The sequence below is a fragment of the Drosophila bipectinata genome, chromosome 3R (assembly GCF_030179905.1).
Source record: "Drosophila bipectinata strain 14024-0381.07 chromosome 3R, DbipHiC1v2, whole genome shotgun sequence".
NCBI classification, from domain to species: domain Eukaryota; kingdom Metazoa; phylum Arthropoda; class Insecta; order Diptera; family Drosophilidae; genus Drosophila; species Drosophila bipectinata.
This window is the reverse complement of record NC_091739.1, coordinates 14,038,567-14,063,316: the sequence shown is the minus strand read 5'-3', so window position 1 is coordinate 14,063,316 and position 24,750 is coordinate 14,038,567. Positions and strand designations below refer to the sequence as shown.

Here is a 24,750-nt window from a genome sequence, read left to right as displayed (position 1 = left end):
TAAGGGTTTGTGTGTTTGGGACAGACATGGGCAAGGCAATTGCAACTGATATGCCCTTGATCACAACCATTCATCACATTTTGCGGCAAGGAACACCGCGCTAAATGTTGATGTTGCTCGCAAAGCTTGGTTGTTTTTTTAAGATACACCTTCTAAAAATTCGTAATATTTCAGTAATTATTTTAAAAACTCTTAATAATTTATTCTTTTATAGTAAATTTTATTTTAAGAAATAAACAAACGTTAGACCCCATATAAGTATGCTTCTTATATTTAACAACAATTAAAAACAGATAGGATGAAACTTCTTTCTAAAATTAAAAAATTTTGAATATTGATACAGTTTGTAACACTAAAAACTATCGTATAGTTAAACAGTGTTGATAAATCCCTCAGTCAGCTGCATGTGGGTGTGCGTGAGAGTTCAAACCACCACCTCACCACCAAACTGTCAAATGTATGCGCAGAGAGTATCTGTGTGAGCGCAGAGAGTATCTGTGAGATACTTCACTGAATGGTGGGTAAAGCCGTGGTGGGTAGCTGTATCTGTAAAAATATCAATTCGTATCTGAAAGTTATTTTCAAACGCGCGCTCAACGGAGAAGCATCAAACCCACGGAATCCGATGAAAGTGTGAAAATCCTCCGAATATATTTACGTGATTTCCGTGGGCCGAAGGAAGCAAATTACCGACTCGTTGAAGCAAAGCCGGCCAAAATATCGTATCTTTAGGAAAATCCATTTGACGATACAAATATATCATTCTCAAACAAAGAATATTGATATTTTAAAATATATTCAAGAACCCTAGAGCGGACCCGTCGCGATTCCGAACCGTTTTATTCCGTTCTTGGCCATACCATATACGGGTTTTTGTTGCAAGTGGCTGAGTCCTGAATTTTGTTTCCGTAATCGAGAACTGTTTCTCTAGCCGAGCAAAGAAAAAAAGTGAATGAGAAGTGAAAGGGCGAGGAAACACAAAACAAAGTGTGAGTGCAATCAATCGAAGTGAAAATATGATTGGAAAGTCAATCGCAAGTCGGTTATAGATGCCTTTTTTGTCTGTTATGAGTTCTATGCATATGTATGTATGTAGTCGGTTTGTGGGCGTGCGATGAAGAGTATCTCTGGGCATTACTTGCCAGAAAGAGAATCCTTCTCCCCCGGCTTTTCATTTAGCTCGCCGCGTATCTCACGGATACGGATCTCCGATCACGTTGTCAGCCACCAATTGGAGATTGTGTTAATTTGCGACGGCAAGCTGGTCATGTGTGTGTTTGGTGTTGGTGTGTGCTCAAATTAAAAATCGATAGCAAAAGAAAAGCACAGCGCAGGCGAAAATAATAAAAACCATAAGCGATTTCGCTGTCCGAATAGAACTTTGGTTCTGAGTGAGGGTGTTCGGGTGTGTGTGTGTGAATGTTCGAGCCTTAACTGGTCAAATAGCTAGCAAAAAAAAAAAAAGAATAAACTAAAAAACAAACAAAAAGAAATGAAATGCAGTTACCAGTACGCCAGCCACGTACACACATTACAGTGCCCGCCGAGTGCAGACTCATCCATACAAACAAATAAGCCAAAATACACACAAACAAACAGTCAGCAGCGGGCAGAAAGCAACGCAAATCGCACAAATCGCAAACCTAACGAAAACACCTTTTCCACCACGTTCATTTGTTATTGTTTTTTGCGGCCACTGGCCACTTCAACATAATATTTAACAAAATCAACACATTACTCGCCCCCCCTTTATGAATCCATTCTCACAAACCCGTACATACATACATACATATGCAGACCCCAAAAAGTTAAAAAGTTACTGACCAGTGCAAAAATAAGACGACTGCGATTGCCATTCATAGCAAAAAATAAGTAAAAGAGGCTTTGGCACGTGTAAAGTTCAGAAATCAGAAATATAATAGCCAATTTCTTCTGCAGTCATGTAATTCCGAAAGAAAGTGAACTTCTTAAACACACATATCAGAAACGCATGTAGCTAAGCACATGTTTGGAAAAGAAATACATATCATCCTCCAAGGATAAAACGGATACCTTAATGTGAGAACGTACTTCAAAAGTAAGTAGTGTTTTATTTCAATACTCGTGTTTATGGTTATTGTTGATAAGGATTTGAACATTTTTTTAATTACATACATTTATGATTTAATTGGCCCAATTTAGAGAGTTCTATTTAAAGATTTTAGGTGTTGTTCCGCCCTTTTTTTTTACCATCATAGGCCTTATTTTTGGAGGATTGATAAGTGAAATTTTTTAATATTACTGGTTAGGTTTTGTACCTGTACATATCACTGCTAATCAAGGTGCCTGTATCTACCAATTGAACTTCCAATTAGTCATGCTTTCATTATCAGAAGACCTGCTACCTGAACACATTATGTGTATGTTTGAATAGATCTCTCGAAGCGATTTTTTGACAAACAAATAGGTAATGGTTTTGAGGAGTGACCAATATACTAATCTCCAGCTTATAGATTTGATCATAATTATGGGTTTCGCTTGTAGCAACACACTATCTACAGATAAGGATACATGTGTGTTTTTTAGAAACCCCCGAGATAAATCGATTTTGGTTTTAAAAAACCCAAAAATTCTTAACTTTGATGAGTTTTGAAAGAATTTCAAGTGTGTGAGCAGTATTTCCCATTCCCACCACACACCATACACCATACACCAACACCATTATGTCGGAAGAGTCTCTCCCGCATTCTCTTCTGGGCTCTTCTGACCACAGTAGATTATTCCAAATTCACCTCAACCTTAAATTGTTGATTCTTCAACTTGTCAAACCGGCTGACAAACCGACTGCCGCCTGATATAAGCTTATATTGGTGGCGCCATTCCGCCGACATCGTTACTATTATTTCTTTTATTACGTCAGTGGCGCCAGCGTCTTGTGTCTCGCTTGCACTCCCGTCGCCCAGCCTTTCGGCTCTGCACGCAAGCGAGCGTGTCTGTCTGTGTGAGAGAGAGGGAGTGAGTTTTTTTTTGTTCAGCATATGCATGTGTATGTGTGTGTGTGTTTGTGGGGCTGACTCGTAATTTTGTTGCTGTGGCTCGGTTCTTGTCGTTGGTGTTGTTTTTGTTGTTGCCGTCATGCCGGCGGCGCCACTTTTGTCGTCGATAAGGAGCGCAAGAAATGCCAGCAACAACAAAATGGAAATGCTCGCATGGGCCACACACAAACACCAAACAGACAAACACTCACACACACACACACAGGCACAAGCCACCAGGCAGACGCACACACAGACGCTGTTAATTTGCGGCGGCGGCGCCCCCTTCTTTCTTCCCTTGCGCCCCTCCGCTAGCCGACAAACCCCTTCTGTCGCCACTGTTTTGGGTCCCCCATCCCCACCACTTCCCGTCTCCGATCTTTTGCATATGCAGCAGCGTCGGGGGGCACGGGCATTACTCACTCAACCGATCCGATACGATCCGATCCGGAGGCAGATTCTTGCTGCGGTTCCAAGGGCGTAGGCGTGTTATAAAGAAGAGGGGGAATATTTACATGGATGTCTGAATGTAATAAATTACTTTTCTTGCATGGGGAGTTGTTTTCTTAAGAATATAAGAGTTTAAAAAAAGCTTAAAAATTATAAAGTATACGCACTGTTGTCGGTTCGAAAGTTAATCAAAAGAAAGTTGGCATTATATATTCTCTAATATAGAATGCATATTATTTATTAAATTTTTATCCTATTAAACTCCCATTTAATTATTAAAGATTTAAAAAAAATGTTTAAAGCTTAAAGCTACATATCAAGTATACGCACTGTTAGCCCTTTAAACTTTAGCCATAAACACGAGTCCATAAGAAAGCTGAGAACACCTATTAGGCCAATGACTAATCCAAAACCCCCATCTTTTCTTGCAGAGTGCACACCACTGGAAACAACATATCATACCAGGCGCAAACATATCAAAAGCCAACAAGTGATACGAGGGAGTCTAAAATCGTTAATAAATAAAAACAAAAAATAAATAAATAAAACACTCCCCAAGCCCCCTGTTACTCCATGCCCCCGTAGACCCCAAATAACATCAACATTTGCGACAGAAGTGAGAAGCGCAAACTGAACTGAAAACTGAAGTAAAAAAATAAATACCCAAGTAATACCGTGACTAGCCGGCCCCGTCGAGTCCGCGAACCAAGTTAGTCAATTACAAATAATGCGCATACAATAGGATCGATGTTACCGCAAAATTGTATGTCCCTCCATGATATTCCCAAACGAAAAGAAGAAAGATTTATGGCGTTATGCGTCCAGAAACAATCCGGGGGTGCGCGATGGGGTGTCGTCTGTAGCGGGCGACCCGCCACCACGGCCGCCGCCCCCTCCACCTCGACTCCGCCCTCATCATCCGCATCAGTCGTTTGGCTACTCCGGCGAGGAGGACTCCTTGGCGATGCGTCAGACCCCGCCGCCGCCCTACAGCTCGATGCCCTGCGCCATGGATTGCTCCGGTTCCTATTGCCAGAGTATGAGTCCGAACCACAACAACAACAACAACCACTCGTACCGTCACCTGCCAAACCGCTTGGAATTCCCACCGTCGCCGAGCTGCGGATCAGTATTGGCCGGCGAAAGCTCGGACCTCTACTGTATCGGACCTGGCTACAGTTGCGCAAGTTCTGGCGAAGATATGCTGATCGAAGAAAGCGATCAGGAACGGAGTCGGGTGACAGCGAGGGAGCCGGATCAGGTGGAGCGTCTACCCCATCCACGGACGAATGCCGCCACCTTAGTGACGATTTTACGAAACTGCTGCGGCGGAGCGACGGAGTCCATCAATGGGGACGATTCGATATCCACAATTCCAGCCACTGCGAAGACTCTCCAACATGCCCAAAGCCGGACCCAAAGCCAAGCCCATTCGCAGCTCCAGAGCACCCGGCGGTTTCGCGAGGATTTCGATGGACTGATGAAGCTGCTGAAGCGCAAGCAGGTGGCGGAACTCCTGCAGGCGGTCAAGAGCCGAGTGGACGGACCAACAAAAACCCCCCAGGCCTCTGCAACGACCCCGCCCACCTACCTGCAGTGCATCCTGTTACCCCACCCCACGGCCCGGGAGCAACATGTGACGGCCAGCCGGCTGTTCTTCTGGCGGGACCTGCGGAGCGGCGAGGAGCTGAAACGCCTGCCCTCCTGCCCCAGCGCCGGCGACCCCGTCTACACGTGTTGCAATCCACTGCACTGGTTCCGCATCCTGTGCCTGAGCGAAACAGGTAATGAGGGGGCATATCTTTAATGGTGTTAGAATTATTTGGGGTTACAAAATACAATACTCTATTTATATATAGAGATCAGTTTATCCAAAGATGTTGAAGTTTTTAATTAAAATCAATTAGAAGAGGTAGAACAATCCCCTCAGAGCCGATTAGAATAATGCCGGCAGGTGTGCCCATTCGGCCAGACGCGACTGTCGGCACACACACACTCGCACACACAAGTGCAGTCGCCGTTTTGTGTGTATTTGGTGGCGCCAGGGCACACATACACACTTAATCGCATGCGAAATCCATATGAAAATGCGGCTGCTCGCCAATTCAGTTTTTTTTTTTTAGCTTTTTTCGCAAAGAGCCACTCGAGCATGGGTTGCACTTTGCATTGGTGTGGGTATCTGAGTATCTATGTGAATGTTTGGCCTGGAAGAGCGAGGCAAGAGACAAGGTGCAACCGGTCTGTATTAGGCATTAAATCGCTCCCGCAGAAAATTGAATTTCAAGTTCCTGCGCTCACTGTGCGCCGCCGCCTTGACTTTTGCCCAGACACCCATACCATTACCGGATCCACCTCTCTCTCTCTGGCTCTCTCTCGGTGGGGCTCATTTATTCCGCTTTATCATTTGCCGCACTCTCACACACACACACTAATGGAAAGAGGTGGGGAGCCGACGGTGGGGGAGAATGTGCGTGAAAGCGCCACGCAAACGGCAAGCGGTCGGCCCAACATGACGGCAACTAAATTCTTTTGAAAATAATTTGCGTAAATTTAGAAACTGGCGCCAGGAAATAATCAGGCGTCGTCGCCAACGCAAACGCAAAAGCTACGGCAAAGTCAGGCGGCGGAGTACGTTACCCATTACCCGTACTCGTTCCAAATACAGTTGCAAATCTTAAAAAAGAATCCATTATTCAGAGATAACTCCAAGGAGTTTTCGAAGTTTTCCTTTTTTTTATATTTTCAAAAACTTTCCTTAGTCCTTTCCAAAATCCTTAGTATTAGCTCCTCTTAATTAGTTCCTCTTAGGAGGTCTGTACTGTAGTAGTAGAGGCCGAGGCATATCCGTCGCCACCAGCTAGTTGGCGCATCGTTTAGAGATCCCATTCGCACAATGTGCGCTTTCCGATTTGTTTGTTTTTATTTTTAGCACGGGCATGCACACACCTCGATAGAGTATAAAAAAATACAGATACAAATTATAAAATTTGAATCGAATGCAGCCATGCAGTATACTCAAATACTCATTCTTAGCTAATCGATAGGAACCAGGATGAGCCAGAATCAGAGTAGTACTATAGTAGTATAGACCCCTATTTCATTTGCTGGAATCGTTATCTAGAACGTGCGTATCACTCGACCGAGCTTACAGCAATATGTGCACATGGATCGGTGGGCCGGCTATAATCTAATCGGTCTATTATATCAGCACCAAACTGCATGCATGTAATACATCATCCGTGCGAGTGTGGGTTATTTTCATCAATCAGTCAGTAGTGGTTTGTGGGATCTAACCTCAAATCGGAACGAAACCCCACTTGTCAATTGCCATGTGCAGAAAGGAAATCGAAGGGTTTCCATGGAACTCTATAGGAATTCTTTCATCTATCAGATTCTTGTAGATCTCATAGTGCTGAGTGAATCTTAAACAGTTTATGGAAGCTAACTTATTGATCCTTTGGCCGCAAATTAATTAAGAAATTGCATATGTTTACCTGGCGATGCTTAACTCAATAGCAGCCAAGATTAGGATCACCGTTTCTTCCATTTTTTTGTGGGCATTCTTGAAGTGGGCCCCTAACCGATAATCACTGTAGATGGGATGGCGAAAAGGCATGTCTATACCGACATTCCTGTCCACAAAAAACACAGCGAACTAAAGGAAAAAAAAAACTACAACAACGATCCTTTGGGAAACATGAAGACTCTGTTCGTGCCGGGGCTGTAGATACAGATACATCTTCAGCTTCCCTTGCCGCTGCATGTCGCTTATCTGTGCCACTTACCTGTGTGTGCAACAAGCAACGTACACCGTCGAACGTTGAACGGCCAACGGGCAACAGGCGGCAACAGCAGGCAGCCGTGGTTCTTCTGGCTTCGTTGGCTGTGTCATCGTCTGGCCGGCGGATGGACGTCCCGACAGTGACTGGTTTTTTAATGATGGCGCCGAACACATTAAACAAGTCGATAATGTTATTCCATCCGCATCGGCAAGGGGAACACAATTCCAGGAATTGTAACGACGAGTGGTCGCCGGTCTCTTAAGTCTTTGGACCTGGTCTTCCTCTCTCTCCATTCCTCTGACGCCCCCGGCGTCCCAGCGTCCCCTTTGTCTCAGTCTTCTCAGTCTTCCCCCCAGTGTGCACCCATAAAAAGGATCATTTTGCGTGCCTCAGCCCCATCCATCCGATCTCATTCAGAGGTGCGGTTCTTGTTCGACGGCTCCACTCTGCTCGTTTATACGCCTTGTACGGTTCAGTTTTTATGGAGACTGGCTACGAAGACACATCTTCAACACATACAGATACAAAAATACATATCTATAGGGCTCTGGGGCCTAAATTGTTTTGGGGGCTATTCAATGGCATTAAAGAGAACTTGACTAATTATGTTGTCGGTTAGAAAGCGTCAATGTGGATTTTTATTACATCCCATAAGCAGTTACATTATTCGTTGACTTAATGGGTATTATGAGTTTATCGTTGATCATAATTCTCAATTATTCACTGTTCATTAGAATTAACGAAATCGAATCTAGAACATAGACTTTTACTAGAATTTCAATTGTCAGAATTCTGTGGACAGTATCCAGTTCCCCTAACCCAGAACCGTGATTATTCAGTTGACTATTTTCGCCGACTGGCCGGCCGGTCATACGATCCATCCATCAGTTGGCTGACGGCCTGGTGGAATCGTTGGGGCTCCCTTAGGTTTCGGTTTCGACGCCGCCTCGCTCGTTTTTCAAGAATCGTTAGATTTTCGATGTTGGGGATCGACGTCGGGGATGTGGATGACGCGGCCGGTTAAACTGGTACATTTGGGCCCCGGTGGGGCCGGATCGAAACGATTCGAGTCGATTTGAACCGGGCGCCGTTGACGAGGCACATCAAGCGATTTATGCGCCGTCCGAATACCGAAAGCATTACAGATCTGTCATCCAGATTCATATCAAAAAGCTTATCTGTTAAACATCTCAAAGATATATATTTCAAAATGATTAAATTAATCTTAAGCTCCATAGTGTTAACTTAAATCAATAAATTTTTGAATATATTTATTCACAATTTTGTAGACTATTTTAATCCTATTATATGCACATTTAAAAACATAATTGCCAAGCCCCTTAGCTTGGGGTTCCCAAAAATCTTCAACATCATAGTCTATCTATTCGTTCATATATCTTATTTCATGAGTATTTAAATTTTAAAACACTCGACACTGCTGTTATTATTGAATTTTAATTTCATATAATTTCTTTCTTATTTAACCCAAAAATCGTTAATCCGACGTTTCATAAATTATTAAATTTATTGAATCGAATTGAATGAATTGGAATGTATGGCCAAAAGTGGCAAGTAATTCATTGAGGTTTCTCGACTGGGACTGGGTAGGTAGGTAGGTAGATCTTTGCCATCGAATACGACCTGTTCCGTTCGTTGTTTTTGTGTTATTTATTTATTTTATAGAATTTTTTGTTGGTCTTTTGGGGTCTCTGTTTTTTTTTGGGGAGTGAAATGAGAGAATGAAAACGGAGTAGAATGTAAGCGAGATTAAATAAAAGCGCCAACATCAAACGAATTCTGCGCCAATGAACCATTCCCCCAGCCTCCTAGTCACCCAGTCCCCCAGCTACTCTGCCTGATATGCAAAGATTATTTATTTTTATATCGCCCGCTGATGTTTGGCTTGCTTACGCTTGGGTTTGTTTCTTTTTTATTTTTGCCCCCCCTCTATTTTATTTTATTTTGAATGTTTTGTTGTATCTGATTGTCTTGTTTTTTGTTGTTGGGCCCTCTCTGTTTTGTTTCGCTTTGATTTGCTGAACAAATATTCAAACACTAGCATGTATTAGTTTGGCGAACCATGATCTAATCATATGTGCGCTACGACTAGAAGACGCGCATTTATAACTCGAAACTTTGATTGTAATCATCCATAGAGATGGGTTTCTATCTGGAAATGATTCTACTTGCACATGGAATATGACATCTTTTTAATAAAAATGTATATAATTGAATAATTTTAAGATAAATATTTAGGCATAGGTTTTTTGAAGAACTTATATTTCTTTATAAACTAATTTAATAAAACATAATACTAATATTGTAGTTTAAGTTTATTTCTTTACTTTGAAATAAAATCTAAATTCAAAGATTAAAAATTGAAAAATATCTGATAGATACGTATCTTATGTTCGCATTTCAGATTCCCATCGCTCAAAAATGCTGAGACTGAAAGATGCAGGTGAGGATACCATTATATCTATTTGAGTTTGATCCAGACTTTGCTGACATCCCCCCTCCCCCCTGGGTTATTGGCCCCCCTCTCCTACGATATTTCTAGATTCCGAAGAAGACTCACAGAACGATGCAAAGTCAACGGCGCTGAGCACGTGGAGCAGCCCCAGCATTTCGAGCATCTCCAAGCGGGCGGAGCAGCCTTCGCTCTTCGAGTCGTTCACTACTGACGGAAAAGGTGAGTTTCCTGCCCCATGTCCCCCCATCTCCTCTCCCCCTTATCGTCGTTCATGCGGGAGAGGCGATTATTTTGCACTGCCAATCTATAGAATTGCCATGTAGGTGTGGTGTGGGGAAATTCTGGTGTGGGGAACAGAGAAAGAGTATTGGGGGCCTGCAGTCGCGTGTGTTGGAGCTCACCGGCAGCGACGCCGGCTGAGGCGGCAGCGGTGGCGGCGACGGACAAGTTGCTCGTGGCGCCAGCTTGCCGCGTCAGGTCGTCACTTTCTATATTGATATTAACTTTTAAGCGAAAACAGCAAAAACGAAATGAAAATAAATAATGAGCGAAAAACAAACACCGTCTGAGAGCCGCCGCGAGAGAGAGCGGGGAGCGAGGTGAGTTGGCGCTCTCGAAGGCGCCACAATCTTACTTACAAGAGTGCTCCACAAAGGGGTTTTCAAGAGGGGTGAACCGTGAGACGCACCCCCTCCGCACTCTGCCGTGGGCTTCACCTCCATGGGTGCCTATGATATCATTCATGGCATTACCCGGCGACTGAGACTGAGACGGCACCGTGAAACTGGCCAGTTTCTGGCCGACACACACACACACACACACGCACACCAATACGAGTGCAGGCCAGGCCAGGCCGTATTGGACTTTTGTGTATTTGACTTTTTTATGGCATTGTACTGGCGACAAAATGACGGAAAACTATTACATTTAAATGGACCGTTAAGTTGCGGCTTTACGTCGATTGGGTGACAGGCCGGTTAAAAATAGATTGAAATTCGAAATTGATTAATTCAGAGTTTTTCGGCAAATTGAACTCAAATTATGCATTACGGTCCGTTTTCAGGTCAATTTCGTAATTTTAAGGAGTTAGGACACCTTGTAAGTTCTTCCTGGATTTATATCCCTTTCCTCTATTTATCGATTTAATTATCTAATAGCCTTGCAATGCCGTGGCGACTCCGCTGGCGGCTCTGCAATGTGGAGCACAGACCACGAATTCGAATCCGAGGCGTTCACGTTTCCCCGAAAGTCCCAGTCCCACATGTGGGCCACCAACAAACTTACAGGCCACTGCCTCGACCCACACATGCACACAGATTGAAGATAAAATATTCTAAATTTAAAGATGATGTAGCAGCCCGTGGATTCGGGCATCTAACAAAAATGTATGTATTTACATTTATGTACAAACAGACATTCATACGTTTTTACATGAATATTAGCAAAGGGGAGAACAACAACTATGAAACGGCGCTACAAATTCACAAAAATTACAAAAAGTAGCAACAAAGCATTACGGCTGAACAAAATAAGCGATAAAAGGTGTGTTTTACGAAATTTGGGAGTATCTAAAAACACTTTTTTAAGATTTCTTATATTATTATTATTAAAAACTCTTTTGTGAAACCCATTCCAAAATAATTCGGTGGGTATTTAAAAATATATGTAAATATATTTATTTTTCAAAACTCCTTTTATAAGAAATTTATTAAAAAAATCTATAGTTCCCCATCTTTGCCTAGATACTGAAAATCTTTAAAATCCCAAAGAAAAGTTTATCAGAGAGACGGAAATACACACATACATTATAGTGTATGGTTTCTCCACATCACCTTTCTCTGTGTGTTGGATCAACTTCAGTGGCCCACAATCTTGGCGAGAACTCTTGCCCAGTCGAGCGCGACGCCAGCCTGGTGGGGTAAACAATTTTTCGTGGCCATGGCGAGACCCGACGGCAGCGCCGGCGTCGACCTAATTAGGTAAACATCGGACAGGCGCCACTTGCAGCGTCCAACGCCCCCGGCCCCCGCTTCCGCTCTATACGGCGCCTCCGCCTCCGCTTCTGCACCCCAGTTCTCCCGCTTTCGGCACATTCTTTGCCATGCAAAATTTTAAAAGCCGTCTACGGATTTATTGCGATATATTTTTACTTGGCGCCACTGTTCGTCCGTCTGGGCTTGGCCTTTTTCGCCTTTCGGCCTTTCGTTCGAATTTTATTCTCGGCGAGCGCGTGCTGGGCATTGTTGTTATTGTTTTGCTTTGCGATTTTGTGATTTTGTGAGCGATTGTACTTTGTTTGCTGCCAATGTGCACACATTTCTTGAATTGGCTCTCGCCGTTATGGCCAAATACTCGTACATACTAGTACACCACCTATCGACGACTATCGACCCGCTGTCGGCTGTCGGCAGTCGTTGGCAATTGCAATTTGTAATTCGCTATGGTGGCCAACATGGCGTATGCGCGATGTCTCACAAACAATGCTTTTTAACCCATTGTTGATTGATTAAATCTACTTAACCCTATACCCTTCACAAGGGTGTCTTAATGCTAAAGATCTTTGAAGATCGGTGGCGTATACGCAATATTCAAAAGCACAACACAAACAAGCCATTGTTTATAATGGAATTAAATGAAAATTCTATTTCTAGATTTATCATTATTTTATGTGGCCATAAATATTAAATAATTTGCGAGCAAAGCCCACACATTCAAGAGTCTTGTTAGCAAGGATTTGGCATAAAGAGTTGCACTTGTTTTGTGCTTTATTATTGCCGAGACACGCGTTCGGAATTGAAATCGGAATACACGGAATATACTACAAATGAACCCATAAACAGACTCTGTGGGTTTACGGCGGCCTGTTTACGTAATTCCCTGGCGCCAAAATTATTACCATTTAAATGTCTGAGCACACAAGTGAGTGTGAACGTAATGTGAATGCGGCGCTTGTTGTTTAAATGTGTTCGACTCGCTGAATTTGCTGCCGTCTTCGCTTAAAGGTGTAATGTTTTTTTTTTTTGTTTCTTACCCAGTAATGTAGGAGGTAGATCTTTCCCCCGCTCCAAACCAAAGCCGCAATGTTTAAATCACACTTTATTAGCCGACGAAAGAGTTATTGCCTTCGCTGAGCCTACACTTTGTAAGCTCGATTTAAAATAATAGTTCATAAATATTCAATTTTTAAAAATATAAAATAACTCGTTTAAAGACTTTGGTTGGTAATAATTTACTGTTAAAAATTAGCATTTATTAACTTGGCAAATCATTTTATTTACAGATCGCAACATTAATGCCAATGGCTGGTGCCAAATCGCCTATTGGGAGATGTCCGATCGGGTCGGGAAGATGTTTCACGCCAGGACGACTGCCGTCAACATCTACACAGATGGCCTGGTGGACAGTGGGGGGGATAGCATGTGCCTAAGTGACCTCCCGGTCGGGGGGAAGACGGAGGAGGTGCAAAAAACGCGTCAAAAGGTCGGACTAGGTAAGCTGGATATATCTTATATATTTTCCTTAAAAAATTCTTAAATAAAACTCACTTTTTAGGAGTAACATTGAGTCTGGAGCTAGGTGATGTCTGGATCTACAATCGGGGCCATGTTCCCATCTTTGTTGGCTCACCCACCTTGGAGCGTGTCAGCAAAGTACTGCCCGGCTGCTGCCTGAAAGCCTTCGAAACACACAGGTATGAAAATACCTCATATCTTCATTCTTTTCAAATAACCTCATATGTTTATATTTTTACTTTTTTAGGGCTCAAATGCTAAGCATGAGACAGCAAGGACACCACCAAATGGGACCCATCGACTGGTTCAGCCTGAAGATCAGCTTCGCCAAGGGCTGGGGACAGTTCTACCGGCGACAGGACATCATGTGCTGCCCCTGCTGGCTGGACGTGAACTTCAGCCACTTGCGGTGACAGTACCTGTTGCAGGCGCTCTCGGCGGTCACCTTACCAGATCTGCCATCTCTGGCACCGTGCCAGGACGAGAAGGCAGGACACCGACACCGATCGCGCCAACTGCTCCGAAAGGCCCAAAAGCTACTGACCCGGCTGTGCAGCAAAGTGTGCTCCTTTCCGAGCTTCGAGAGGGCCAGGACGAGATCGAGAAACCTGACTGGGCGTAGGCAGGGACGTCAGCTAAACATAAAACAACCAATAATTTGGAACAACAAAGGACTGCAAAAGAAATCATTTTAAATGTTTATAAACATAATTACGAAACAAGTTTCAATTACTGCTAGTAGACACATCGAAATTAATTTTAAACGCATCAGAGTCGCATTAAGTGAGAGGAGATCGGAGGAAGTCAGAGGAGTCAGACGAGTTGAATTGAAATACATAGTAATTGTAATTGATTGTTAAACATACATAGCAAAAATTGAAATCCTGTGATTCACTCTATATATATAAATATATATATATATATATATAAACATGTAGTATGTACCGACGCACGGGGCTAAAGCTCTGTGCCAGTAGCTATATGATATGTATAAATAACTAATTTATATATACATACTTAAAGGAAAGGCACATCAGGGTTTACCAGTTTCGAGATCGATGGCAAATAGACTAGTTACCACACAACATTCAGAGACCTCTCGATCAGCATCTACAGACCTTTTCTATGCGACGTTTTTATCCGTTGGAATCAATCCAAACCATAATTTATACCCCACCCAAAATGAAACCAAACATCACTGAAATACAAATCTGTTCAGTAGACTCTGCATAGATCCTAGGTTTAAAATGATTGTAAACTATTAACTAAATTCGAAAGGGTTTGAAGACTGGCTCTGGCGCTTTGGTATCATCCCATTGGTTTTAAGAAAGCACATGTCATGTTCGAACATTATTTGTTTTATGTTGATATTTTGACTGTTTTCGTTGTCATGTCAGTTCATCATTCATCTTATTAAAAGTCATTCGTGGACCATATACGTTTTGTAAGCCCGGATTTCGGTGGCCTTTCCAATCCTATGGAAATGCCAATTCGATGTTTTTATAGGGCATAAGGGAGTTCCATGCGCCAGAGCCCGTTCCACCAAACAGAATGTAAGCCATCTTAGAATCCCAGCCTTGTATGTATATTGTTTTAAGAATAAATGCGATCCCCGTAAAATTGTTACCACTTTTCTTTCTATTCCATGGAGGAAACTTAAGACTGAAGGGGAAAAGATCAGTTCATACTTTTAGGTTTGTAAAATTTTAATAAAACCTCAAAAGGTTTAAGATTTTCCTCGAAAATTTTTGAAAAAAGAGTTCAAAAAACATGTTTAGATATTACACTCTTCTATATATTTTAGTGTACCATCAACAGAATTATCATAAAGATTAAAACTAAGGCAGACGATATTTATTCAATCACATAATCCTTATCAAAATCGTATTTGTCGGCCTTTGTAGAAACGGAACCTAAGCTAAAGTTATCCAGAACGTCCGTAATTTTGGAGATTTTCTTCTCGTTGCGTACATTCTGTTTCTTTTTTCGCTTCTGCAGTTCTTTAATGCCTTTGTTAAGGGACTGGTTTTCTATAAAAGAAATAAAAAATTAAATTGATTTTTAAAGAGATTTTTTATCTTTACAAACCTTCTAAAAGCAGAACAGGGTCTGGCTTTTCCTTTTCGTCATCCAGTTTGCGTTTACGACCTTTCTGTGACTTTTCCTTTTCATTGATTATCAAACTTTCAGCCTGCTTGGCTGCTGTATCTTCATCCTCACGGGGTTTCCTGATCTCAAGTGGCCCGGTCGATGCTATTTCCATAATATCATCTGTTTTTACGGCACATTGATCGAGGATTTCAGTTTCCATGCTTTCAAAGTTCTCCACATCGAACTCTCGGGCCTCTGAATGCACAATCGAGGCACTGATGTGAGCACTTTGTGTGTCCTTTACCTCTGGAGGCTGCGTGCAGTACTTAATCTTGCCTGTGTTCCAGTCATTCAGCACACTTCTCGCTGCGGCCACCACATCTGGAACTCCCTTCTTGAGGAATTTACCTAGGGATTTTCAAAGGATTATGACTATGGATTTATTGTAATCTAGAAGAGAAACTAACCCATTCTGGATGCCTTTTTGGCGAAGAATTCTTCAAAAGTGTCGTAGCTGGTAATGTCGTACATGGTGCAGAAATAGTCCTTGCTGGCGCGCTTCAAAACGCTCTCGGCAATGGTAAAGGGATCTTTTACATCGCCCACACGCTGGGCGTTCTTAAGAACGGCATGAGAGTTTTCCGAGCCACTTGTGAACACGATTCCAGGGCAATCAATCAGTTTTATTTTGGAATCCAGCTCCACTTCCTGCATAGCTCTGTGAAAAGCATAGAATTAAGAAACAAATTCCAACCAAAACAGAAGACCGCTTACTTTGTAACACCTGGAGTGCTGCCTACCATGCAGGATCTGCCGCGGGTCAAGGAGTTGATGATGGAACTCTTACCCACATTGGGAATGCCAACCACTCCCACACGAATGGAAGTTTTGATGCCCTTGTTGCGACAATAGTTACCCAGCATGGACATCAAAAGTTCAGCTCCTATGCACACTGAGCCCTGCATGGCCTTATCAGTTTTCATCTCGCGCAGCTTGCGGCGTCCCAAGCGCGACGTCTGATCCTGTGTGGAGGCCTTGAAAGCGGTGACAGGACCGCTACGACGGAAGTACTTGATCCAGTTGTTCAAGTTCTCGCGTGGCACCAGATCTGCTTTGTTTAGAACCAAAACCAGGCGCTTATTTCCTGGAGCTCCACGAACCGCTTTCTCCACCTCATTGCAACGGGTACCCAAGGGATCACGGGCATCCACTACTTCCAGGACAACATCGGCGTTCTCAATCACCTTGCGGAACTCTTTGAAGTATTGCTTCAGGGATTGCTCCTTGGTCACGGCATTCTTGTATTTCTTCTCGGTGTCGTCCTCGTCGTTTTCGTGCATTATTCCGTGGACGGTGCTCCGCATGTCCGCATCCTCAACCATGGACTCGAGGGACTTGAATTTGTTCTGCTCCTTCTCCAGTTTGAAGGCTTCTCGGCGAGCCAGGCGCTCGTCCTCCTTTCGCTGCTTGGCCTCCTCCACCTCCTTGAGGATTTCATCCTTAAACGGGCAGATGTTCGGGATCTGGATAAGTTTCTGTTTTTTGCTGCCCTTTTTGGTGGTCTTCTTGGCCGCACGCCTTTCCTTGCGGTTGTGATCGCGCACCTTCTTTTCGATTTTGTGCTTTAGGCGGCCAGTCAAGCGCTTGGACTTTTTAGCTAAATTAGGAGTGCGGCAATTAGATAAAATTTAAGAAGCTTAAATCACAAAATTACTTACTCTTCAATCTTTTCAAAGCCATTTTAAACAAAAGCAACCACGAATTAAAAACAGAAACACGTGAAATGCTCTTCTTCTTTCCACCATCAAGAATAACATGCCCGTAACAGCACTCTGTTAGAAGAGTGTTTTGGTATATTTTGGTATTTTCGGTGTTTTTCTGGTCACTCTGCTGAAATGATATAACTGGGGAACACGAAACAGCATAAATAAACTTAAAATGTCACTTAAAACAGCTTTATTAGGTGCCTTAAGGCATGTACAAAGGATAGTGCCCATACAAGCATCGAGTATCCATACGGGGGCATGTCTTCGCAAGGCGGAGGACCGAAAGGAGATGAGAGCATCGCTGCCGGCCAAAGATGAAGGAACCATCGGCGAAAAGGTCGTGGATATTGACACCCTGATTAACCGGTATGGAATTATTAATTAATTTTTTAATTATTCTAAATCAATTCTATGTCCCTCAGCAAGGCCCAGTTCTTTCCTGATGCCAGCACAGCCACCCAGCTATTTAATGGAATTCCCTTCAACGAACTGCCCATCTGCAACATTCGAGTGTCTTCCAATAACACCATTATTTCAGTGACGGATTACAAGGGTAGGGTTCTTCAGATCCTAATGATGTTTCAATTTAATAAGCGCCCAATCTTCCCTGTAGGTGTCCTAAGGTTGATACGATCATGTGGTATTGAAGGCTTCAAAAACACCCGCAAGGGCACCAACATTGCCGCCCAAGCGACAGCAGTTTCCATTAGTGCGGTACGTTGTTTCTAATTAAGTTAGCAAAAGCCAACTTATTTTATATGGAAGCTATATACATTGGTCATATGGTCACCCATCTATAATTTATAACGCTTTCCTAACTTATATTACAGAAAGCCGTTGAACTGGGCTGGAAGACGGTGCGCGTGAAGGTTCGTGGCCTTGGTCCTGGAAGAATGGTGAGACTTTTGCAGAAATTCTTTCAAGAATTCTCATTTTTAACAAATTAAAACTATTTTTTTCCAGTCGGCCATTAAGGGACTTCAAATGGGAGGCCTAAATATCGTATCCATAACCGACAATACGCCAGTTTCATTCAATCCTCCAAGACCTCGAAAGCAACGAAGTCTTTAGGGCCTTAACGTTAATTCTTTGTTTATGCAAAAAATACAAAAAGTTAAAATTGATAAAAAATTGTTTGTCAAAATGAGTTTTTTGTTTAAAGGGAAGTATAACTGATTAGCAATGACAATTAAAATCAAAAAGTTTATTGTCATTTATCAAAGTTAGTGAATGAGCCAATAGCACCTCCGATAAAGAATATTTAAGAACCTCATTCCCAAGCGAAGAAACTTCAAAGTAATTATTTTGTTTTGTAAAAGTTGTTTGGTTTTTTTTTATTTACCTTATACTTATTGGTTTTTTTTTTTTATAAATAACTATGATGCGTTAATTGCCTTGGATAAACCTACACTAAAACAAAAAAGTACAATATGCTCGCTATCATAAGACGCCTACAATTACATAAAATACGACACTTTCCTTCCATTATCAACTATTAACCCTAATCAATCTTTAAAAAATCGGCTCACGATCGCCAGTTAATGTTATGGATGCCATAAAAACGGTTGACTACTTTCATAAATATCACCTAGCGAACACACTAGCAATATTTCAATGGAATGATTCTCAATATGGAATTCTACGAGATGCGGGATCTGGCTTTGTACAATGAATAATGTTTTTGGTTGTGGCTGGGAGTGTGTGTGTGTGGGTGGGTGTAAGTGAGAGGCTCGGATTGCATTATTGTCATGTGACCGTTATTTTCCGGAAACGTCCTTCGATGTGGTTGTGAATCACTTTTGCCGCTGCCGAAAGGATGCAAGCTTTTCGTTTCTCTTGAAAGGATTCGGGTGGATCGCGTCGATCTCTGTATGTCATTCTGGACCACGGGCAGTTAGGATTCATTAGCTCTTCGTTTCTGATGGCGGGGATTTGAAAGTTTCTCGATTCCTCGTCTACTCCAAATTTGACCTCCATTTCCGACTCGCAGTTATTGCAGCCACTCGTGCCGTATGAACTGTGGAATTGCATATTTGGCGACGTTCCTGGATAGTTTGGACTCCGGCCCCCGAACGAATCACGGGAGGAACCTCTGCCGTCGTCGCTTCTACCGCCTCCTTGCATGGGTTCGCTTTCCTCGTAATCCATAAACGTGGTGGCACTTGCTGGCTGGTAAATAACAGCGGACGCGTGACCAGATCTTCCCGATTTCAGTGGTGTTCCCTTTGTCCATGTGTTGGTTCGTGGATCGTAAACCTCGACAATGGACAGGAAATTGTTGCCATCGAACCCGCCAATGGCGTACAGTTTGCCATCCAACGGAGTCAGCGACAGAGCACTGCGAGCTATTTGAATGGGCGCCACCATGTCCCAGGTCTCGTTCTCGGTATCGTATCGCTCCACGGTGGCCAGTTGCCGCGTCCCGTCGAAGCCGCCTACCACGTAGATATATTGGTTAATGGCAGCCACACCTGAATGATTAAAATTGAAATTAGTTCTAGTAATGCAGATAAGAGATGGAGTCGTCATGCTTACCCGCTCCACTGCGACCGGTTTGCAAAGGTGGCAGAAAGCTCCACTCATTGTTCTCCGGATGGTAGCACTCCACGCTGGCCAGACGCTCGTTGCCATCGAACCCACCAATGGCATAGAGTAGACGATTCACGACCACCACGCCCACTCCGAGACGTTTCGAGTGCATTGGTTGTACCAGCGTCCAGCGATCGAGGTCGGGGTCATAACTGTAGTTGTGGACATTATTAATATTTAATTACTAAATATGTTTGTTATCATACTCACTATTCCACCGTGTTGTGGTATTCCGTGCCCGCAGAGCCCCCCACGGCGTACATCAGTTCGTCCATCACCGCCACTCCCACTCGATGTCGTGGCACAGACATCGGGGAGCAGGGACGCCACGACTCGCTGACGGTACTGTAGCGATCCACCCAATCTGAGTCGTAAGAGGAACCAATGTTGTTGTTACGCCCGCCTACGGCGTAAAACTTTCCCTTCAGGAAGGCAGCGCCGAGACCGGATCTTGGAATGCGCAGGTTGGCCAGAGTTGTCCACGTCTTGTCGTCCACATTGTATGCTTCCAGGATGTCCAGGGAATGTCTGAAGAAACCGCCCGCCACGAAAATCATTCGAGGCGTATTGGGCGTCCGTTCTTTCACTCCCGGGCACTTGTGTAGCGTGAGGTCTTTGAAGATCTTGGCCAGGTACTCCCGGCAGGCGGGAACCTTTCGCAAAACGTCGCAGTTCTTCATTTGCTCCTTCAGGAAGTTGGGCGTGAGAAACTGGCAGCGTACAGCTCCTAGGATGTGTTCCATTTTGCAGTGTCGGTTGTCCTCGTCGTACTTGACCCATTTGAGCACAGCGTTGTATACCTCTCGCTCCTCCTGGACGTTGAGTTCATCTTTTCGTATAAGAGCTATCAACTGATACGCCGAGAGCTGGAGAAATTCCTCTTCTTGGCACACCTGCGGTAGTGGACACATATTAGCACGTTTTCTGGGCAGGATTAGGGGTATAAACTAACCTGCGTGAAATTCCTTTCAATAAATACATTCGCCTTCTTTTGAAGCTCGACACAGCCGTGCTGCTCCGCAAAGTTGGCAATGCCAATGGCGTTCGTGGGATCCAACTGGCGTTCCAGGAAGGCACAGCAAGCATCGATTACGTTTGGCACTTGGAACATGGTGGCCGCCGGCAGGAGCTGGCACACCGTCACCTCAGTAACCCGTATCTGGCCGGTGTACATGAAGTAGAGGATGCGGGACATGGCCGTGGGACAGACCTGAAAGGAGAAAACCAACGAACTGTTCATCCATTAAAGAAATTGTGGGCGTCGCTTCAGCAGAACTTACCCCCTGGAGCTGCACCCGCGACATTTCGGCCTCCTTGAGACCGCCAGTGAACATGGCCTTAAAGTAGGGCGATGCCGCCGACAGCACCACCTTGTGGGCAGGAAAGAGCTCTTTTTTCACTTCGAGAACGACGTCGGTTAGCATGCCGTGGGACCTCATCATGAACATCATCTTGAGGGCTTCCTTGGCATAGTTGGACATGCAGAAGGTCATGTCGTCGTCGGTGGCATCGTGCTCTTCGTACCGGTAACAATTCGACGCAATGTCGCATCTTCCCGTAGTTTCGCACATCTCAGCCTCTGGAAATGGAAATATAATAGTGATTAGTTTTTAGTTTTAAAATATTAATAGATTTTTCATTTCTGATTTAATATTATTATAATATTTCAAGCCAAAACTGGCTTTAAAGTTATCACCACTATTTAATAGCCATTTGGTTGCAGTTCCAAGCTCATAAAAGCATGTATGTAAATAGTAATTCTAAACATTGTATTATTCATTATAAATTCTATTTTATTTTGAAGTAATTAAAGCAGACTTTGAAAGCTAGCCCTGTAACCCTTGTACCCTGCTGGTTTGTACCTTTCATATAATATGGATTGGCAATCAGCTCCGGCTGTATATTCTATTGTTATCTAATCTGGTATGAATTAGCAAAAAAGTCCAAATATAAGATGACACTTTAAAAAAATCTTCCAAGTGTTAAGTTACGTAGTAACATTTAGTGCGTATCTCAGATAGCAGAATGTGGAAGATAGGAAAGGGTTTCTTTTAGTATCTTCTGGAAAAATGGTGATTATTTTTAAAATGGAATCCAAAGTTCAAAAAAAGAATTAGGAGTAATCATAAACAAACAAATACAACTAACACAGTAAACAAATAAACAAAAATATTCCCATGAACCTTATCACAGATTTAAACCAAAACATAACTCAAGGTACCCTGACTCTATTTACTGTATAAAGGTTTACTTCTGTTAGTGCATACTGTGGCTACTGTGGCGGTACAACCGGATTTTGAATTGTCACCGCAAACTTGTTTCCCCGCACTACTGTTATCTGCTGCCGCAATATAATATCCCAGACGACATTCAAGTGTCTTTAAATATTCAAATTCGACACACGACTGCAGCTGCCAAATGGTATACTGCGTTCATCATTTAGACACTCCACTGTGTGAAACGTTTTAGCAAAGCTACAAACATTTCTGCCAATCATTGTGGGCTGTTTTGGAGAACTTGATTCGCAATGTGCCCCGTCATGATCAGTGGTTTTTTTGTTGGCTCTAAAAGCGCGAGTAAAGAAATTATCTGGCAAACTGGCAAACTCGTTGGAAATTGAACTGTAGACCTTGATCGTACAAAAAAAAAAAAAGCCAAATCCCAAACGAACCTTCTGGCAGGCGGGTGGAGTATATCCTGTGGTTGGGTGAGGATAGCTGGGAAAGTGGGGAGTGTTGGGGTTCATACTGCATTTGGGTCTGCATTTTGGCACTGGTTTCGGTTTATTTTCTTAAATATTGATACTGAGATCAAGATGCACTAAATTTGTTTAATAGTTTGTCACTTCACGGTAATTAGAGGAAGTAGTGATAGCGGTTATCACAAGTGTGTATGTAAACACTTCACGTCTATAATGATAATTTTAAAACAATGCTGATCGATCGATCGATCTTGACGAACAAAGACTGCTTGAGTGAGCTCTCATCTGGGGTTTTCCGCGTGAAAATGAAAGTGCGCGATCTGGTGATCAGCTGCTCCGCCCGCTAATCGAAATCCGCTCCGGCGATCATGCGTGCGCCGTGGAGAGAGCCCGTCAACCGACTGCCGGCGGACCCATTCCGTTCGCCCATCGAGAGCCCCGTGCGACTTATCTTTCGGATGGCCGGCTCGTTCGGATGGCAGAGCACCGTCATCATTGGTGGGTTACAAAACAGCGCTATCATGCTTACATGCCCTCTCCTCCCTTCTTTCGCACCTTGGCTTACAGGTGAATATTCAATACTGCTCTACTCCTTTGCCAGCTTTTCCACACCGATAAAGTGTATCTATAAAATACCTCCATGAATGAAGGCTCAGGTTTACGAGCGCTTTTTTATTTATGCGGGTAACGATGATGTTCATAAATCGGGCTTTATAAGCAAATATAATTTGGGTCTTGATTTTCAACATTAGGTGCGAATTGTTCAACCAGCCCTACTGGTTTTTCGAAGGAAAATTTCAATTTTCAAATGGTCGGAGTTTAAAGGCCTAGACAAAACTTTTTAAAAATTGAAAATAAAAGTTTATTTCTAGAAGCTACTGTTTAATACTTGAGATTATTCTAAAATGAAATCTAAAGATTCTGTGTGCGTCATTGGAACCTCTAGGAATTCGGTTTCATTCAAACCAAAGCTCAAAGTCGACAAATTAGCATTAAAAAGAAGCAAAATACATGTTTTAATACATTGTAGAAAAGTTTAAAAAATGTGAGAAAAGAATAAAAGAATCTTTTTTTTTTTTTTAAGAATCTTTTACAGAAATTTTTTTTTTTATCTATTTTTTCTATTTTTAGGTTCAGTGATCGTTTTCTAACAAAAACATACAATTGACTTATCATTCTTACTCCGCATATTTAGAATGTCATTGGGGGAATTTCCAAATATTTGTTAAAAATATAAAAAGCCACAAGGCACACCCACAATTTTGAAAGAATTAATCATCATCTCTATTATTCATAGATAAGATCCCAAAAATAAAGTCCTATTTGTAAAATCTAGTTACTAGTTACCGGTTATCTTTAAGATGCCTTTGTATCCGAAAAAAAAGAGACTTTTAAATGAGATAAGAGAGCTTAGACAAATAGGGGCTTCCCCCGTTTTTCCATTTTGAATCGCTACGCATACAACTTTGTAATTCCAATCACGGGATTACTTGGAACTTTTTTTTGGCTTGGTTTTTATCAATTGTGGTTTTAAAATTTCCGCGTAAAGTGACGCTGAGCGTGGGGAGGGTATGGGGGAATGATAAAGCCAGAAACTGGCAAAATAATGCCGAATCATGGTGAGGAGGCAAAACCTTATACACACGTTCGTATCCGCACGTTGTATGGAATTGTGTAGGTGAAAAAAACAAATAGCGTAATCAGCATTGTACGCCTGTGTGAGTAAAGGTACCGTTGAAATTTGAATCCATATAAACAAATATTAATCACTCCCCCCTTCTTTCGCCCCATCCACGATAATCCCTCCCACTCATTGTTATGTACAGAATACATATGTACCAACATACATATTTACAGATGTCTCAATGCCATGTGCGAAACAGCTGATGGGGGAAATTAAACGGACGTAAGGCAATTTACTTTTTATTTACAACCGTAGTGTGGGTGGAGCTGCTTCTTCCACCAGGTTACAAAACAATTATTTACACCACAGTTGGTGGGATTTTGAAAGATCATGATGCTTCTATATAAGCAGTACATAAACAAAATACATAAACACGTCTTATTCACTCGCTTTCATTGAAGTTTTCACGTGAGAATTAATGTCTGATTCACTCACTTTTCTATTTAAAAAACGTATAAAATGTAGTATAGGGGTTTATTTATTTATTTTTATTTATGAAGTTGTTTAACCATATTTTGTTTATTGTTTATTCCTTTTATTAGGGCTACTTACAACTTTATTTATTTATTTTTTTTCTCTTGCCACTTTTCGTTTCTTTTTCTTAAGCATTCGATAATCTCTAACGCCTCAGTTAACAGAGCACTGTTGCAACAGGTAGATGGGTTATCGGCAACTTTACAAACCAAAT

At 42.6% G+C, this 24,750-nt stretch overlaps 4 protein-coding genes and 1 long non-coding RNA gene across 8 annotated transcripts; 3 read left to right on the top strand and 2 right to left on the bottom strand.

Annotated features, from left to right (window-relative positions):
• Positions 1-589: 589 nt before the first annotated feature.
• Dad (Daughters against dpp) lies at positions 590-14,857 on the top strand. The gene is made up of 8 exons (XM_070282196.1): positions 590-989; positions 1,939-2,077; positions 3,896-5,248; positions 9,669-9,707; positions 9,807-9,938; positions 13,000-13,209; positions 13,272-13,410; positions 13,479-14,857. The coding sequence occupies exons 3-8, from the start codon at positions 4,240-4,242 to the stop codon at positions 13,642-13,644; spliced, it is 1,695 nt and encodes a 564-aa protein (XP_070138297.1). The 5' UTR covers positions 590-989; positions 1,939-2,077; positions 3,896-4,239; the 3' UTR covers positions 13,645-14,857.
• Positions 14,858-15,004: 147 nt separating this feature from the next.
• On the bottom strand, positions 15,005-17,171 carry Ns1 (Nucleostemin 1). Its single transcript, XM_017247719.3, has 5 exons — positions 17,041-17,171; positions 16,097-16,979; positions 15,790-16,040; positions 15,320-15,730; positions 15,005-15,261 (listed from the first exon to the last, which is right to left on the bottom strand). Exons 1-5 carry the CDS (start codon positions 17,060-17,062, stop codon positions 15,086-15,088), a joined length of 1,743 nt encoding a protein of 580 aa, XP_017103208.2. The 5' UTR covers positions 17,063-17,171; the 3' UTR covers positions 15,005-15,085.
• A 29-nt stretch (positions 17,172-17,200) lies between these two features.
• On the top strand, positions 17,201-18,209 carry mRpS11 (mitochondrial ribosomal protein S11). The gene is made up of 5 exons (XM_017247725.3): positions 17,201-17,454; positions 17,511-17,641; positions 17,702-17,802; positions 17,919-17,984; positions 18,052-18,209. The coding sequence occupies exons 1-5, from the start codon at positions 17,261-17,263 to the stop codon at positions 18,157-18,159; spliced, it is 600 nt and encodes a 199-aa protein (XP_017103214.2). The 5' UTR covers positions 17,201-17,260; the 3' UTR covers positions 18,160-18,209.
• A 625-nt stretch (positions 18,210-18,834) lies between these two features.
• On the bottom strand, positions 18,835-24,712 carry Keap1 (kelch like ECH associated protein 1). Of its 4 annotated transcripts, none has more exons than XM_070281131.1 (6): positions 24,615-24,712; positions 20,958-21,256; positions 20,630-20,887; positions 19,888-20,570; positions 19,624-19,829; positions 18,835-19,559 (listed from the first exon to the last, which is right to left on the bottom strand). In XM_070281131.1, exons 2-6 carry the CDS (start codon positions 21,246-21,248, stop codon positions 18,835-18,837), a joined length of 2,163 nt encoding a protein of 720 aa, XP_070137232.1. In that variant the 5' UTR covers positions 21,249-21,256; positions 24,615-24,712. The 4 variants fall into 4 exon arrangements, with proteins under 4 accessions (XP_070137232.1, XP_070137233.1, XP_017103204.2 ...); XM_070281132.1 differs by lacking the exon at positions 24,615-24,712 and adding an exon at positions 24,498-24,515; XM_017247715.3 differs by lacking the exon at positions 24,615-24,712 and adding an exon at positions 22,349-22,787.
• On the top strand, positions 20,476-20,709 carry LOC138926566 (uncharacterized). The gene is made up of 2 exons (XR_011443126.1): positions 20,476-20,617; positions 20,675-20,709. It is a non-coding gene; the product is annotated as an uncharacterized lncRNA (long non-coding RNA).
• Positions 24,713-24,750: the final 38 nt, after the last annotated feature.